The 16,204-nt window shown below is 47.9% G+C and overlaps 2 protein-coding genes across 4 annotated transcripts in view; one reads left to right on the top strand and one right to left on the bottom strand.

Annotated features, from left to right (window-relative positions):
* Positions 1–353: 353 nt before the first annotated feature.
* SLC25A53 (solute carrier family 25 member 53) overlaps positions 354–16,204 on the bottom strand; it is a 57,547-nt gene continuing 41,696 nt past the window's right edge. The window contains exons 1-2 of one of the 3 annotated variants that reach the window (XM_007182757.2): positions 9,849–9,943; positions 354–2,880 (exon numbers count right to left, since the gene is read on the bottom strand). In XM_007182757.2, the coding sequence (XP_007182819.1) occupies positions 1,949–2,869 (921 nt within the window). In that variant the 5' untranslated portion in view covers positions 2,870–2,880; positions 9,849–9,943 and the 3' untranslated portion in view covers positions 354–1,948. Of the gene's footprint in view, positions 2,881–5,597; positions 5,678–9,848; positions 9,944–16,204 lie in introns of those variants that run through there. The other 2 variants (XM_007182758.2, XM_007182756.3) reach the window with 2 other exon arrangements.
* On the top strand, positions 11,561–12,890 carry ZCCHC18 (zinc finger CCHC-type containing 18). The gene is given in 1 exon segment (XM_057538861.1): positions 11,561–12,890. A coding segment is annotated over 1 exon segment (1,209 nt). The 3' UTR covers positions 12,770–12,890.

Genomic DNA, 16,204 nt, shown 5'->3' on the forward strand with positions numbered 1-16,204 from the left:
CAATGATTCTGGACCAGCCATTTTCTGTTGACCTTGCTGGCAAATGCTTTCTGATCTCATATTGCTTATAGCTGTGTCTTTAATTTCTTTGATATTCAGTGAGGAATCCCCACAGCTAGGATCTACAGTCAGATCATTATAAATGACAATTTTGGTTTGGTAAGGAGGTGCAAGTGGAGATCATTACATGATATCATCTATAAGGGAAAAACTGCAACATATGTCATCTTGGAAATCCTCAAAATTCCAGAGTTAAGATGAATCGGACCATTAGGCAATGTCTCTGTGAAATTTCAGATCCTACAGTGTTGTCAACAACAAACATGTCACCAATAACACAAACTCATCAAATGTCCCAGTTGAAAGTCATCTTTAATTATTGTTATTATTATCATCATCAGCAGCAGCATTATCATTAGCACAAAACTAAATCCACTAATAAAGCAAAAACCACACCCCAAAGGCAGGTCTTAATGACAGCGAATCAATAACATTATCTTCATGTACAAGGGACAGCACCCTGAGGATAAAGACCATATCACAGCTTGATAATCAATTCAATAATTCACCCAACATTATTGAGCACCTAAGCACAATGGGAGATTTAAAAATGTGTACAAGAATCCCTGCTTTCAAGGAGTTTTACAGTCTAGTAGGAGGTATTGAAGAACATCAAGAACACAGGACCACATGAAATCAGTGACATAATGGAATCAGTGCCACATATGAATATTGGAGAGGGGCATCACACGAGACTAATGTCACATTCAGTTAGGGGCAATCAGAAAAGGCTCCTTAGAGAAGGGGGCATCTGAGCTGGGCTTTGAGAAACTGGAAGGATTTTGGCAGACTGGCATGTGGAGAATGGGTATTGCAGGTGGAGAAAATAGTGTGGGCCAAAGCATGGCCATGGGAAAGCTAGTGGCATGTTTGGGGAGGGAACAATAGTCCAGTTTGGCTAGGATATAGGATCTATGTAAGTGGGAATGGTGTGATAAAATGCTACAAGTTTTATGGGGACCATATTTTGAATGGCTCTGAATGACAGGCTATAATTTCAGATCTTTAACTTATGTCACAGCAACTATATTTATCCACAGCAATAAAATATGCAATTATTTATGAAGAGATATAGTCATTTCAGTTCCAGATTTCTTAGGGAAACTCAAGTGGTTTCTAGGCAATGTTATTGCCTTGCTATCAAAAATGTCCCAGCATTTAACACCAATCAACCTATAGTAGAATTTTCTATTCTGCATGCAACTAAACCTCTTCCCTCAAAGTCTATTCTTCCCATCCATCCAGGACCACACTTCTTCCCACTCCCACCAGTTCTTGTGGCACATGATCAGTTGAGGCAAGTCTAACTCAGGATTTCCAGCCATAACTGCTACCCTGAAACTAGTACCCACAGCCTTGAGAAGTGAGAGTGGTGGTGGCAGGAGTAGTGAACAATGTCATGAAAATGTACCCATCTGAGAAAGTCTACGGAATCCCCATCCTAAGAGTCAAGCTTAGTTCTCTGAAATTGGAATTCCTGGTCCTCCACTCAGTTTGGTCCAGAGGACAACTGGAGGGGTCCCAGAACTCACAGTGCCTAATTAAGGTCATCTTTTAGAGTTTCCTCTTATTCACATCTTTTAGAGTCAGTGAATTCCTTAAAGGAATGACATTTCATGTGGGTTACAAATTACTTAAAGGCTTCCTGGGTCTCAGCCTGTTGAAGCTGTGGATAGACCAGGGTGAATTTCTTTTGCTAACCAAGGAACACTGTTGGCTTTGTCTTTGCCCAACAGGCTGGTAGTTGGGAACTTCTCGAGTGCACTGACAGTTGAAAGATGCTAAAGAATAGTTGTATTAGGTGACCAAGCTAAAGAAGTAAGCTATTTAAACCAACCCAGGAAGGCTTAGAATAACAAGCTGCCATGGCCACACTGCCTGCAGCTAGTCAGTCTTTCAGCTCTTTCCTGGAACGATACCTCCTCTGGAGGAAGTCATGGATAGCAGTAGTGATCCCCCATGTCACGCTGGATCTTAGGATGACCAGGGAACCTCCACGGTAGATCAGGAACACCTTTCGGCCCCGAGTGTCCCACACATCCTGGGCAGAGGCCCACAGGCTTGGCATGCTCTGCCAGCCAATATGGGACTGCATATTGGCAACTAGCACAATCAGAGGATACAGAACTAGGCAGGTGATTGTTCCATTGACACTCCCAGACACCAAGGCAGGAACCCAATGGGGCAGGCCTTGCTCTGCCAAGCTATCCTGAATGGGATCCTTGAAGGAGAAATACAGAGCACTCCCCAGGCTGTTCCTGAGAAGGACAGGCCAGAAACCGCGATAGTAACCCAGCGACAGCCGCCCCCAAAGCCCATAAGAGTGGAATTCCTTGAGAATGCTGAAGGTGCTGGGAAAGCGAGCTTGCTTGCGACCATCCTGGAGCACATTTTGCACCCTTTCAAAGGGGCTGAGTGCCACAGCCTCCACTACACCAGACATGAGCCCTGCAGCCCAGCGGTGTCCCAGGGAGTGTGGCCCAACAGGGGAGAGACAATACAGCAGGCTATCATAAGTCCCAAACAGCAGAGTCCCTTGCAACGTCTTGGAGAGAAGAGGCGGGTAGATTCCCCGGTAGAAGTATTGAGGGCCTTCATGCCAAAGCTGCCGCACAGCCTCTGACACCGCCACAGCATGGATCTGTTGCCGGAACACAACCTTATAGATAGGAAAGGTCAGAAAAGTAGACATAAAGTTGGAAACGGCCCCAAGGGCGTAGGCCTGGGAGTGCCAGCTTCTCTTTCCTGGAGACTCTGTTCGTGTCCAGTGCTGAAGCTCCTTCCCAGGAGAGTGGTTCTGTTCCCCCATGCTGAAGATAACTGGGTGCAGAAGGAAGAGATTGGCAAGAGTGGAAAAAAAAGAGGTTAGACTGACCAATGAAATCTGTTGGTGAGCATTTTCATTGCTTAGTTAGAAACAGAGTTCCAAGAAACTCAGCTCTAAGGAAACAAGCAACTTGGGGGGCCAGTTTCTGAGAAACAAGCGCGCTCTTAAGAAAGAATTCATCCACTTTAAATTAAAACAAAGGCAGTGAGTTTTGCTGAACAGAGACACCTCTACAGTGTTTTTCTGATCCAGCAAATAGTCTCATATTCAAAGAAGGTTGAAGGTTGAAGAAAATAAAATTGGGAAAGGAGGGCTCCAAAACCTTACTGCATTCACCACATGAAATCTTGCATTTGATAAACTGTTAAAATAATAAGTTGCTATTCTCTTTCCAAAAAGTGGCACTATCTTGTAGAGACAGAAAGGCATTCAAAAGTTGTAGTCCAGTACTTTCTCTCAAAGTTGGTAGTAAATTTAGGGAGCGGGGAATCTCCTTGCCTCTCTTTCTGCAGATTCCTGACGATGTGGTAGCTGTTTCATGGCAACACCCCGCCCCCCTCTCCCAATTGAGGAACAGAAAGATTAGCTGTTCCTGGAAGTTTAGCATGAAAAGGCTCCGTACCTGACAGTTTCCAAGCTTAACCTTGTAGACCTGTAGCTATATAACAGTGCAGGGGTTCTCAGCGTACTTGCTACTGACATTTGGGGCCAGATAATTCTTTGTCATAGGTGCCTGCCCTGTGCATCGTGCAATGTTTAGCAGCATCCTGGCCTCTACTCACTGGATGCCAGTAGCACAAGTTGTGACCTACCCAGCTCTGACAGACAAAAATATCTAAAAACATTGCCATATGTCCCCGGGGGGTAGGGAGGAGGTAAAATTGCCCCTGGTTCAGAACCACTATACTAGAGGGAAGAGGCCGTTCAAGGATTCCAAAATATTGCTCCCACCCCAGAATGGTCTGGGAGCAGATGGAGTTGCATGAAAGGTAACTGGGGAGCCAGGGTCCATGAAGGAAATTTGGGATCAAGAAGAAATGAACGCTCAGTGCAGATCTGAGAACCTGAGGGAGATTGTCAGGAAGGAACTTAGGGGTGAGAGGACAGGGTGTGCTGTGCCGGGGATGGTGTGTGGAGGAGAGGAACAGGAAGCTGTGTGGGTAGGAGAGGCGGGAGAGGGGGACAGGGCACGATGGTCGGGCAGGGGACTCACATCCAGATCGACAGGAAGCCTGGTAGGAACTGCAGGCCCAGAGGTTTCACACAGAACCCTGGGCTGTGTGGTCCCAAGAGGAGAGGGGTGTTGAGGCTCTAATTACGCTAGCCTGTTCAATAGAAACAAAGGGGTCCCACAGGCTGAGGCACTGAGGGAGGGCTAGAAGCCAGGCACTGCAAGAAGCCCCCTGCAGCCTTCCCTGCGCTGCCGCACTCAGAACCTTCCTTGAAGTGCTTCTCCTTCCAGAATCACCCCCCTTAAGCTCCTCCCTGGTTCTTGCTCCTGTTGCATCCATGACTCCACAACTGACCTTACAATCCACCTCAGCCACAGTCTCTCTAGGTGGAGGGGGGTGAGGCACAGTCTCCTGTGCTCTGCCACCACCCCTCCCCCACCCCCAGCAGTCCAGGTGTGCCTTAAGCCTCAGTTCCTTAACCCTCATGGCCAGAAGGAGCCTGGGAGAGCTCCTCTGCCTTGGATCCTTTAGCTGAGAAGTGGCCAGGAGCAAATGCTCGAGGCCCACTCCTTGCATCCCTCTGGGGGCACTTCTGGGCCCCTGGCAGCCACCTCCATCTCTCTGGAGCCAAAGGGGACCCCTCCTGCACCCCTGGGCAGGAGGTAGCTCCAGTCAGGCCCCCAAAGCCACAGGGGCGCCTGATATTACCCAGCATTCCTACCAAGGATTTCTTCCCCAAGTTTTACCTGCACCTACGTAAGGTCAGGTGGCGAGGGAAACGTTTGTCCCCTCTTCTATCTCAGAGTGCAGTAATGTTCCACTTCCTCCCGACATTTTCCTGAGTAACCTGTAAACATGTGTTCACTGACTGCATAGGGAGGGCTGATTTAGCAGAAAGAAAACTGGGCTAGAATTTGGCAGACCAGAATTCTCAGTGCCAGTTCTCTTATCAACTTCTCGTGTGACCTTTAGAAATATATTGACATCCTGGAGTGTAATGCATCTCAGTTATAAAGTTAGCAGACAGGGAGGAATGCTCTTTAGGCATCCTCATACTGTGCATGTGGCAGGCGGCTGACGTGGGGGAATTCAGGCCAGTATTTGATAGAGGAATTGTGCTTTTTCCATCCCGGGTTCCTTCTGCCATTTTTGCCAGTCATTTTCAGGGATTAAAGCTGAACAATAATTTAGAAACAATTTACCTTAAATATCTGTCATCATTTTATAAATCGAATTCTTCCTGTTTTATGGGGGAGGGGGAGTCTACTTTACTCCCATGTGTTTTTCCGTTAAAATGCCAGCCTTTGGGGGCAGACAGACCTGAGCCTGAATTCTCCCTCCACCACTTGCTTAGTTGTGTGACCTTAGGCAAGACACTTCCTCAGTCTCAGTTTCTTCAGCTACAAACTAAGGACAATAGACCTCCCTCAAAGGGTTGTTGCAAAGATTAACAAAATAAAATGAGATAAAGTGATTGACCATCCATGGCATGGTGGCCTCAGTAAACAGTATTTTTTTAAAAAAAGATGCTTCCTGACCTCATCATCTGTGAGGATGCTGCAGACACTCCTGCAGAATATTCAGAACCAGATGAAGTGGTATCTTGTGTTCACATGAGAGGCAAGGAAGACCTTTCTTCTGTGAATGCAAAGGTGTTATATAAACAATCCAGGACAGCCTGGCCCCTTAAACAAGAATTTCTAAATAGAGGCGACAGAATGAGTCTGGAGTCAGCCTACAGCAGTTACCCCCTGGACCCCATGATGTGCCTCCTATGTGTACAGCCTAGTAAAGTGAGCCAAGGGGATTCCAGACTCCCCTGGCCAGTCTAGCCCAGATGCACAGCTTGCATGACTGCGCCAAGATCCAACCCTAAATTTCTCTGTTCATTCCGGCATCCTTCAGCCAGTCCTTTGGCCAGCTCACAAACACATATCGATCATCTACGAAATCACTGTAGGTAAGTCACTGTGGAGCCAGAGGTGAACAGGAATTGGTACCTGCCCTCGAGGGCTTGGGAATCTACTGGAGGAGACAGGTCAACCATGAGCTAAACTATACTGGGAGGTAAAATAAAGCATACGCTAATCAAGGTCAGAGCAAAACGTAAGAGCAATTTATTTCACCTAGGATAGGGAACAGCCAACAATTTCTCTGAGGAGGGGCATCTGACTTGATCCTTAACCAATGAGCAGGCTCTCGTTAGGTGGAGGAGTGACGGCAGGAGTTCTGGGCTGAGGAAGAGGCCTAAGGCACAGATGCCTAAAACATGAGTGGTACCTGGCTCTGGATACAGGCTGTGGGAAGAAGAGAGATCTGTGGGTGACAGAGACGAGCGGATGTAAAATGAGGGCCTTGTTTGTTTTCCCCACTGCAGTGCATTATAGCATAAAGATACAGCCTCTGGAGTCAGACAGTCCTGGGTTTGAATTTCGCTGTGCCACTTCCTATCTTTATGACCTTGGCCAAATCTCTTCCTCTCTCTGAGCCTCAGTATCCTTATCTGTAAAATGATTGTCATGAAGGTTTCATGTTATGAAGTATGTAAAATGCTTAGTGCATTACCCGGTATACAAGTTGGTCCATAAATTATATTAGTAGCTTGATTTTAAAAAATGAGATCCCAGTAATATAGGTAAGATTACAACAACATTGTTTTAAAGGCTGAAATCAGTCTAATGCACTGGGTCATCTGCAGAGTACATTTTAAATTATTTGTTTGAAATGAACTTATCTACGAAACAGAAACAGAATCACGGACATAGAGAACAGACTGGTGATTGCCAAGGGGGAGGGGGTTGGGGGAGGGATGCAGTGGGAGGTTGGGGCTAGCACATGTAAGCTTTTATATATAGAATGGATACACAACAAGGTCCTGCTGTATAGCACAGAGAACCATATTCAATATCTTATGATAAACCATAATGCAAAAGAATATATTAAAAAACAATGTATATATATGTATAACTGAATCACTCTGCTGTACAGCAGAAATTAACACAACATGGTAAATCAACTATACTTCAATTAAAAAATACTGGTAAAAAATAAAATGAAGGAAGGTTTTTTTAAAAATTTCTTGTTTGGAAGACAACAGAGAAGAGTCCTTCATGGGCTTTGGAGTCTGACAGCCCCGGACTAGAGTCCCAGTGCCTGCACTTAAAAAGTGTGTTAACCTCCCTGAAACTCAGTTTTCCTATCTGCAAAATGGGATAACAATGCCTGTCTCAACAGCGTTGCTGAGAAACTTAAATAAGATAACAGATGGAAAGTTCCTGGCACAGAGGAGGCAGGCAGCCAAGGGCAGTTATTGTTGCTTCAACTAATAGCTTTACCTCTCTAACCTTCAGGCTTTTTAGGTTTCTTTTTGAAATTGGAAAATGTGGTCTCATTAGAGCCATGAATTGGAACACACTCCCACACACGAGGCCAGAGATCAGGGATGCCCTATATCTAATTGGAGCTAGCTTAGCAAATCCGCCTCCCAATCTTGCAGGAAGAGACCCTCACTTTGTTCTAATGGCCCAATCCAGGCACCTGTACACAATCTGTTTCCTTCCACTATTTTTTGTCAGAGCTATAAGATCTATTCTTTGTCCTATTTGATCCCACACCCACCAGGTCCAACTGCAGATCACCTACTTTGGCGATGAAGCCAATTTAAACACAGAACAAGAATCTGCAAGAGACCCAGGGTCAGATGTCATGATATTGGGGAGCAGAAGCAAGAGTCTGAAGGAAACCCTAGAGCTGCTGCTAGCATCACCCCTGATTGTGTGAAGTGAGCCTTCTCTTTACTTCCTACACCCTCCACCCTCCAACCCCCCACACTCTTCCATCCACGAACAAGCCCACAGTCCTCAGATGGAAGATGCTTCATCTCCAAATGTGCATTGTTTACTCCAAGGGACTCTAGGTATTGAGGTAGTCAATAAGAAAGCAGAAAGGAGAAGGTGAAGTACGCAGGTCGAAGACAACCCAACAGCAGTCAAAGGGCATCAGATTGTTCACTTGCTTCGACGCATCAGGAGTCAAGAACAAGCCCTGAAAGGGGCCTCCTAACCACAATCTACCTAAGGGAAGTAAGACCTGCTCTTCAAGAACCAGAAATCATGGAAAATGGTACAGATTTCTCTGCCACTGGCTTCACAGCCCATTCACTCTGGACAGCCCTGCGTGCCGTTTCCATGGAGTTGCTCCTTCTCTGGGGCCAGTGATGCCAAATCCAGCAAAGGAGAGGTCCCCTCAAGAGCTCACAGAAGGGCAACCTAGCAACGTGTCCTCTAGCTAAGAAATGAAAGAGCTATATCAGCGGCAGAGAGCTGTAGTTCCGGGGTTAGGTCAAATTGTGCTTCATTTCTCACACTTCTTCCTCAAGTACAAGTTGAGAGAGAAAATGTTAGGAAAAAAGATTGTAGGGGAGTGGTCCTTAACCATTTCTGGGCCACAGACTCATTTGAAAATCTACAAAGCTAAGACTCAGAAGAATATACAGAGTCCAACTTCTACTCTTTGCAAACAATTTCAGGAAGGACCCTAGATAGGAAACTCTGCTCCGGAGTTACATTTCACGACAGATATGGTATGGACAGATACATTGGCCACAGCCCCATTTACTTATTACCACCAGCATAACGTGGTGTCTCCAGCAGTTGTTCACAAACCTCTCTACACCTCAGAATTAACTACAGCACTGGTTAAAAATATAAATCATCCTCCCCAGCCCTAGTCCTAGTAAATCCGAATTCCCCAGAGGTAGAGCTTAGGAATCTACATTTCTAACAAGCTTTTAAAAATGATTCTGAGGCAGCCAGCCTTGTTACCCATACTTTGGTTAACAGCATGGATTCTGGTGTCAGGGAGATGGGATACAAGTTTTGGTTTCACCTTGTAATTTCAGGCAAGTCATTTCACCTCTCTGAGTCTTATCTCCTTTGGGGGTCATAAGATGTAAAAATAACTTTTTACTTAAAGAAAAAGCAGGCAACTTGTTGTAGTGTAAAAATGAGAAAGAAAAGTGTCTCAGTTTCCTCTTCTGTACAATAGGTACCATAAAAGTTCCCTACCTTTTCCCCACTGCCCTCTTCCCACTGCCTCCCCAAGCCCTCTCTCAGCACTACCAGCACACCAAGACTCCTGTTGAGCTGGTTTAAGACCACCTGCTTAAAAAATGCCCCCAAGGCAGCTCAGCGGGGCAAATCGTTGGCATCTGGAGAACAGACTTGGGTGTAAAACCGGATGCTGATACTTATTTGCTGTATGATGTCGGGCAAGACGCTTAACCTTTCTATGACTGTTTCCTCATCTGCAAAATGGAGATGATGGTCCTTGCTCACCAGTTCTATATAGTAGTTCCAAGTGGGCCTTCCCATCTCCACTTTGGCTTTGGCTTTTCTCAACTAACCCTCAATCTGAGAGTAGAGAGGAGTGTTTACAAGGGGCAGCCTTTGAAATCAGTCAAGTCGACTTGGGTGTGAGCTCGTAGCTCTGCACTTCCTAACCATAGTGACTGGCTGCTTAAGTCCCCTCTCTGTTAAATGGGCATATGCTACTCCTTCACAAGGCTGCTGAGACGAATAAATGAGATGTCCGTGCAAGCGCGTTTGCACGCAGAAAGCGCTCAGTAAATGATTTTCCTCCCTTCCCCCTATACAAAGGTGAGGAACTCTTATTGTTCACTTGATTTCTGTCCCACCTCGTGTTGAAGGCATCCGGTCTCAAAGCGCGGAGGACCACAGAGGTGTAAGGGGAGAAGGAGAAAGGAAGCGAGGGGGAAGCAGCAAACTCACGGGTAAAATGCAAATCGGCCCAGTCCGAGAGTCCGAGCTGGACTTGACACCGCACCGGCTCCCGCGCCTGTGTGCCGCAGCCCCAGCCGGCCGTCTCCCCCCTTTTGCTAGCAATGGCCTCGGGCAGGAGGCTGCGCGGGGAGGCCGCCCCCTCGCCCCGTTGATTGGCCGCGCCGCCCGACTCATCTTGCTCTTTTGTCTCAATGGGCAGAGGCTAAAAGAAGCGGCGGCTGCCGGGAGGGCCCAGCGGGTGGGCGGGGGCAGCCGCTGCTGCCTTGGGAACCGCGCTGCCTCGACTCGGCTACCCTTAGCTGGGCGAAGCGGCTCCGTCTGGCGGCTCTGGGTCGCTTAGCGGCTGAGGAGGCGTCATCTTTTTCCCCTGCAGGGCCACGGTGACCGGAAGGCGGCATCCACAGCTGTCCACGCCGGAGCATGGGCTGTTCACCAGCCCAACACAGGTAAAGAAAGGGGGCGCGATTGCCAGGCCCGGAGAGAGGAGGGAAAAGCCCCATCAGGACTGGGCGGCTCCCCGTTTGGGGAATCGGGGACTGCGAGGCAGGGGAAGGAGCACTCCCGCGGCCCCGCTGCGCTGAGGAAGGAGGTGGGTTCCACTGGATGCTGCCGAATGGGTAGGATTTGCCAGGATTGGCGGGAGGGCGTTTTCAGGGGGTGGTAATGGGGCGGGAAGGGTGGGGGAATCGCAAGCTGTCTGCCTTGAACACCCTTTGCATCTCCTGATCCCTTCCTGGTGAGGGATATGTGGGTGTCCGTGTCCAATTCCCATTCCCTTTCTCCGTGGCAGGCCATCAAAGCCGAATCCGAACTTGAATTCTGTGCGGCTGATTGCGGAGCTGGTAGGCCAACGATTTCCCGGGGTGGGGTGTGGGGAAATCGCTTTGGCTTGTATTCACAAGGTGGGAGAGGGAATTTTCCGTCTGGCTACAGCGGAGGAGGGGTCGAGGGAGCAGGATGAGGGATGAGACTGCTTCTGACCCTTCCCTTCCCTGCCCTGCCCTCCGCGATGGTCCTGAGGACTGGGATCTGCAACCTCATATGGACAGAGGTAGACCTACCTCGGAATCGAGCTTTCTCACGGAGGCACCTGTTGCAGAGACTGAACGTGAAATAAAGGCGCGCACTTGTTTCTGAGCTCATATAAGAATCTTGAGAAATAACAGGGCAAACTTTGAGAAGGGGGTGTGGTTGAGACGTGAGACCATGAGTTTAATGGAGATCTTACTTGCTACCACAAATCTGTAAGACTTAGACCATTGCACTCTATTTTGAGAGCCCAATATCGGCTCTACACACTGACTATTTCACTTAGAATTCTAAGCAACAGTTGCTCTCCCACCTGGAGAACTGGCAGGAGGGGATGGTTGTAGCTCTGAAAAGCACCCTGCTAGCACGGGGACACCCATTAGCTCCTGAAGGTTGTAATTGCCAGTTTCCTGCAGGATATTTTCAAGCCAGTGGACAAATGGAAAATGTACCTCAGGCTGTTCAGGAAGGTAAAGAAATCGACCGCAGACTGCTTTCCTGCAGTCTACTACATTACTGACCTTCCCCCCCCCCCTTTTCTTTACAGTCCCTACTGAGATACAAGGAAGGCAGAGCCCAGAAACTTTGTTTTGGGGATTTCTCCTGCGGATTAGGCTTTTCTAAAAAGCCTGAGCAATTTGTTATATTCAGCTAGACGATCATCGTCCGTCATGGCTAGCATCATTGCACGTGTGGGTAAGAGCCGGCGGCAGAACACACCCTTGCCACCTTGGGCCCATTCCATGTTGAGGTCCCTAGGGAGGAGTCTTGGTCCTTTAAGGGTCAATATGGCAGAAAGAAACAGGAAGTTGTTCTCGGGGAGGGTGGTGCCAGCCCAAGGGGAATAAACCTTTGAAAACTGGCTGACCCAAGTCAATGGGGTCCTACCAGATTGGAATATGTCTGAGGAGGAAAAGCTCAAGCGCTTGATGAAAACCCTGAGGGGCCCCGCGCGGGAGGTCATGCGTTTGCTGCAGGCGGCCAACCCCAACCTAAGTGTGGCAGATTTCTTGCGTGCCATGAAATTGGTGTTTGGGGAGTCTGAAAGCAGTGTGACCGCTCATGGTAGATTTTTTAACACTCTGCAGGCACAAGGGGAGAAAACCTCCCTTTATGTGATCCGTTTAGAGATGCAGCTCCAGAATGCTATTCAGGCGGGGATCATAGCTGAGAAAGATACAAACCAGACTCGCCTGCACCAGCTCCTTTTAGGGGCTGAGCTGAATGGGGACCTGCGCTTCAGGCTGAAGCATCTTCTCAGGATGTATGCAAATGATCTGGAGCGGCTTCCCAATCTCCTGGAGTTAATCAAGATGATAAGGGAGGAAGAGGATTGGGATGACACTTTTATGAAACGGAAGCGGCCCAAAAGATCTGAGCTAATCATGGAGAGGGCAGCAAGCCCTGTGGCATTTCAGGGCCCCCAGCCAATAGCCATCAGCACTGCTGATTGCGATGTGATAGAGGGAGATGATACCCTCAGTGACTCAGATGAGGATGTGATCCTGGTAGAGTCTCAGAACCCTCCACTTACATCCATAGGTGCCCCTCCCCTCAGAGTCAGGGCCAGACTTCAGGCTCAAATACTGGTCATCAATTCCCTAAAGAGTTCCCAGGCTCAATCTCCTTCTACCAGTGGTGGTTCTGCATATAAGAATGATGGTCCTGGGGATATACGTAGAGGCAGGAAGAGAAAATATACAGCCCGCTGTTCATACTGTGGTGAGGAGGGCCACTCAAAGGAAACCTGTGACAATGAGAGCAACAAGGCCCAGGTGTTTGAGAATGTGATCATCACCCTGAAGGAGCTGACACATACAGAGGAGGAGAAGTCGAAAGAGGTCCCTGGTGAACACAGTGACCTCTCTGAGCCACAGTAAGGAGCTAGACCCAGCCCTAAGTGAACCCTTAACTGTATTCAGAGACTGGTGATGGGGAAAACAGGGGAGGGGGTGGGGGAGGCTTCTATGTGCATGAATTAATCCACAAAGTGACTTCCATTGGGAAAGAAGAGGTTGTGAATACCAGCAAAATGGAGAGGACAGCCTGACCTCTGTCCCTGCTCCCCCCTCTATCTGCCGAAGGATCTATTCTGTGTGTGTGTCTATTTCCTTGATGACTTTATTCTTTTTGTGAAAGGAGTATAAGTCATTGTTAAACCTTCAAAAAATGAAGGAAAATACAAAAACTAAAGTAAAAATTACCTGAAACTCTCCATCCTTGTATAACCATTGTCAGTCTTTGCATAAATGTCCTTCTAGATATTTCCCTATTCCTGCGTACCGAGATAGATAATAGATAAAAGTGATCAAATATAAGTGCTCTTCTATACTGTGTATTTTTTTACCAAACAATGTATGTTGTGGATTTTTATGTCAATTAATGTATATAATCATCAAGTTTACTGTCTCTGTGTGTGATATTACTTTTAGGAATATAGAAGGAAAATAATAAGAAAACTAGATATAGAAACTATAAATGAGGGGAGCTCATACTGTGAAGTGGTGGTTTATCAACCTCATTTAAGATGAGGAAAAGAGAAGCTGAAAGGAGCTATCTCCCAAAGAGTCCCTTATCACAACTGACCTTTCTCCTATATCACAGAGTCAAATTTGCACCCACTAGTTAATAATGCCCCAATGCTTTCTTAGCTAATGCATCTTGAGAAATCTGATGACAGGACAGGGGTGGGAGCAAAAATGAGAAATGGGTATTTCAGGGGCTCCATTCCTGTTCACTTTGGAAAGGGGTGGCTCTCCCTTCCCTGTGCAGATTCCCTAGATTGCTGCTACTACTGCTTCTGGACACCACCTGGTGGCAACAACAAGACTGTCCTTTGGGTTGACACTACCCTCTGGCTCCTCCTCAATTACAGAGAAAGCAGCTACTTATGAGAGTTCAGTACCAGGAGGCTTGGCACGGCCCAAGCCTTACCCTAGCTACATGCTAGGGGACACCAGAAGCCCAAGGACTCCCAGCTAACCTCCCCCTGACCCAAGAAATGGGAATCACCAGGGAAAGATGAAAAGCAATATGGATGCCAGGGCATGTGAAAACACAGGAATTAGAAAGCCAGAAAGCCCACATAGCCTTTCAGAACTGAGGGCATTAATAGGGGAGAGACCTTCCTGGACACCTGATCTTGCCCCATCTCATGGCTTCAGATTGGAGATGATTTTTTAAAATGACTGACATGACCTCAGTCCTTGAGGGTCCCATGTTCTTTGTAGATATATCATTAGTTCCTATCCTTGTGAACAGGACAAGGTTGGTAGGGGGATGATTTCATTTAAGTCAGGGTGTGGAGTGAAATGAATGCAGACCTGAGGGAGATTGTCAGGAAGGAACTTAGGGGTGAGAGGACAGGGTGTGCTGTGCCGGGGATGGTGTGTGGAGGAGAGGAACAGGAAGCTGTGTGGGTAGGAGAGGCGGGAGAGGGGGACAGGGCACGATGGTCGGGCAGGGGACTCACATCCAGATCGACAGGAAGCCTGGTAGGAACTGCAGGCCCAGAGGTTTCACACAGAACCCTGGGCTGTGTGGTCCCAAGAGGAGAGGGGTGTTGAGGCTCTAATTACGCTAGCCTGTTCAATAGAAACAAAGGGGTCCCACAGGCTGAGGCACTGAGGGAGGGCTAGAAGCCAGGCACTGCAAGAAGCCCCCTGCAGCCTTCCCTGCGCTGCCGCACTCAGAACCTTCCTTGAAGTGCTTCTCCTTCCAGAATCACCCCCCTTAAGCTCCTCCCTGGTTCTTGCTCCTGTTGCATCCATGACTCCACAACTGACCTTACAATCCACCTCAGCCACAGTCTCTCTAGGTGGAGGGGGGTGAGGCACAGTCTCCTGTGCTCTGCCACCACCCCTCCCCCACCCCCAGCAGTCCAGGTGTGCCTTAAGCCTCAGTTCCTTAACCCTCATGGCCAGAAGGAGCCTGGGAGAGCTCCTCTGCCTTGGATCCTTTAGCTGAGAAGTGGCCAGGAGCAAATGCTCGAGGCCCACTCCTTGCATCCCTCTGGGGGCACTTCTGGGCCCCTGGCAGCCACCTCCATCTCTCTGGAGCCAAAGGGGACCCCTCCTGCACCCCTGGGCAGGAGGTAGCTCCAGTCAGGCCCCCAAAGCCACAGGGGCGCCTGATATTACCCAGCATTCCTACCAAGGATTTCTTCCCCAAGTTTTACCTGCACCTACGTAAGGTCAGGTGGCGAGGGAAACGTTTGTCCCCTCTTCTATCTCAGAGTGCAGTAATGTTCCACTTCCTCCCGACATTTTCCTGAGTAACCTGTAAACATGTGTTCACTGACTGCATAGGGAGGGCTGATTTAGCAGAAAGAAAACTGGGCTAGAATTTGGCAGACCAGAATTCTCAGTGCCAGTTCTCTTATCAACTTCTCGTGTGACCTTTAGAAATATATTGACATCCTGGAGTGTAATGCATCTCAGTTATAAAGTTAGCAGACAGGGAGGAATGCTCTTTAGGCATCCTCATACTGTGCATGTGGCAGGCGGCTGACGTGGGGGAATTCAGGCCAGTATTTGATAGAGGAATTGTGCTTTTTCCATCCCGGGTTCCTTCTGCCATTTTTGCCAGTCATTTTCAGGGATTAAAGCTGAACAATAATTTAGAAACAATTTACCTTAAATATCTGTCATCATTTTATAAATCGAATTCTTCCTGTTTTATGGGGGAGGGGGAGTCTACTTTACTCCCATGTGTTTTTCCGTTAAAATGCCAGCCTTTGGGGGCAGACAGACCTGAGCCTGAATTCTCCCTCCACCACTTGCTTAGTTGTGTGACCTTAGGCAAGACACTTCCTCAGTCTCAGTTTCTTCAGCTACAAACTAAGGACAATAGACCTCCCTCAAAGGGTTGTTGCAAAGATTAACAAAATAAAATGAGATAAAGTGATTGACCATCCATGGCATGGTGGCCTCAGTAAACAGTATTTTTTTAAAAAAAGATGCTTCCTGACCTCATCATCTGTGAGGATGCTGCAGACACTCCTGCAGAATATTCAGAACCAGATGAAGTGGTATCTTGTGTTCACATGAGAGGCAAGGAAGACCTTTCTTCTGTGAATGCAAAGGTGTTATATAAACAATCCAGGACAGCCTGGCCCCTTAAACAAGAATTTCTAAATAGAGGCGACAGAATGAGTCTGGAGTCAGCCTACAGCAGTTACCCCCTGGACCCCATGATGTGCCTCCTATGTGTACAGCCTAGTAAAGTGAGCCAAGGGGATTCCAGACTCCCCTGGCCAGTCTAGCCCAGATGCACAGCTTGCATGACTGCGCCAAGATCCAACCCTAAATTTCTCT

This window comes from Balaenoptera acutorostrata, chromosome X (assembly GCF_949987535.1).
Source record: "Balaenoptera acutorostrata chromosome X, mBalAcu1.1, whole genome shotgun sequence".
NCBI lineage: Eukaryota > Metazoa > Chordata > Mammalia > Artiodactyla > Balaenopteridae > Balaenoptera > Balaenoptera acutorostrata.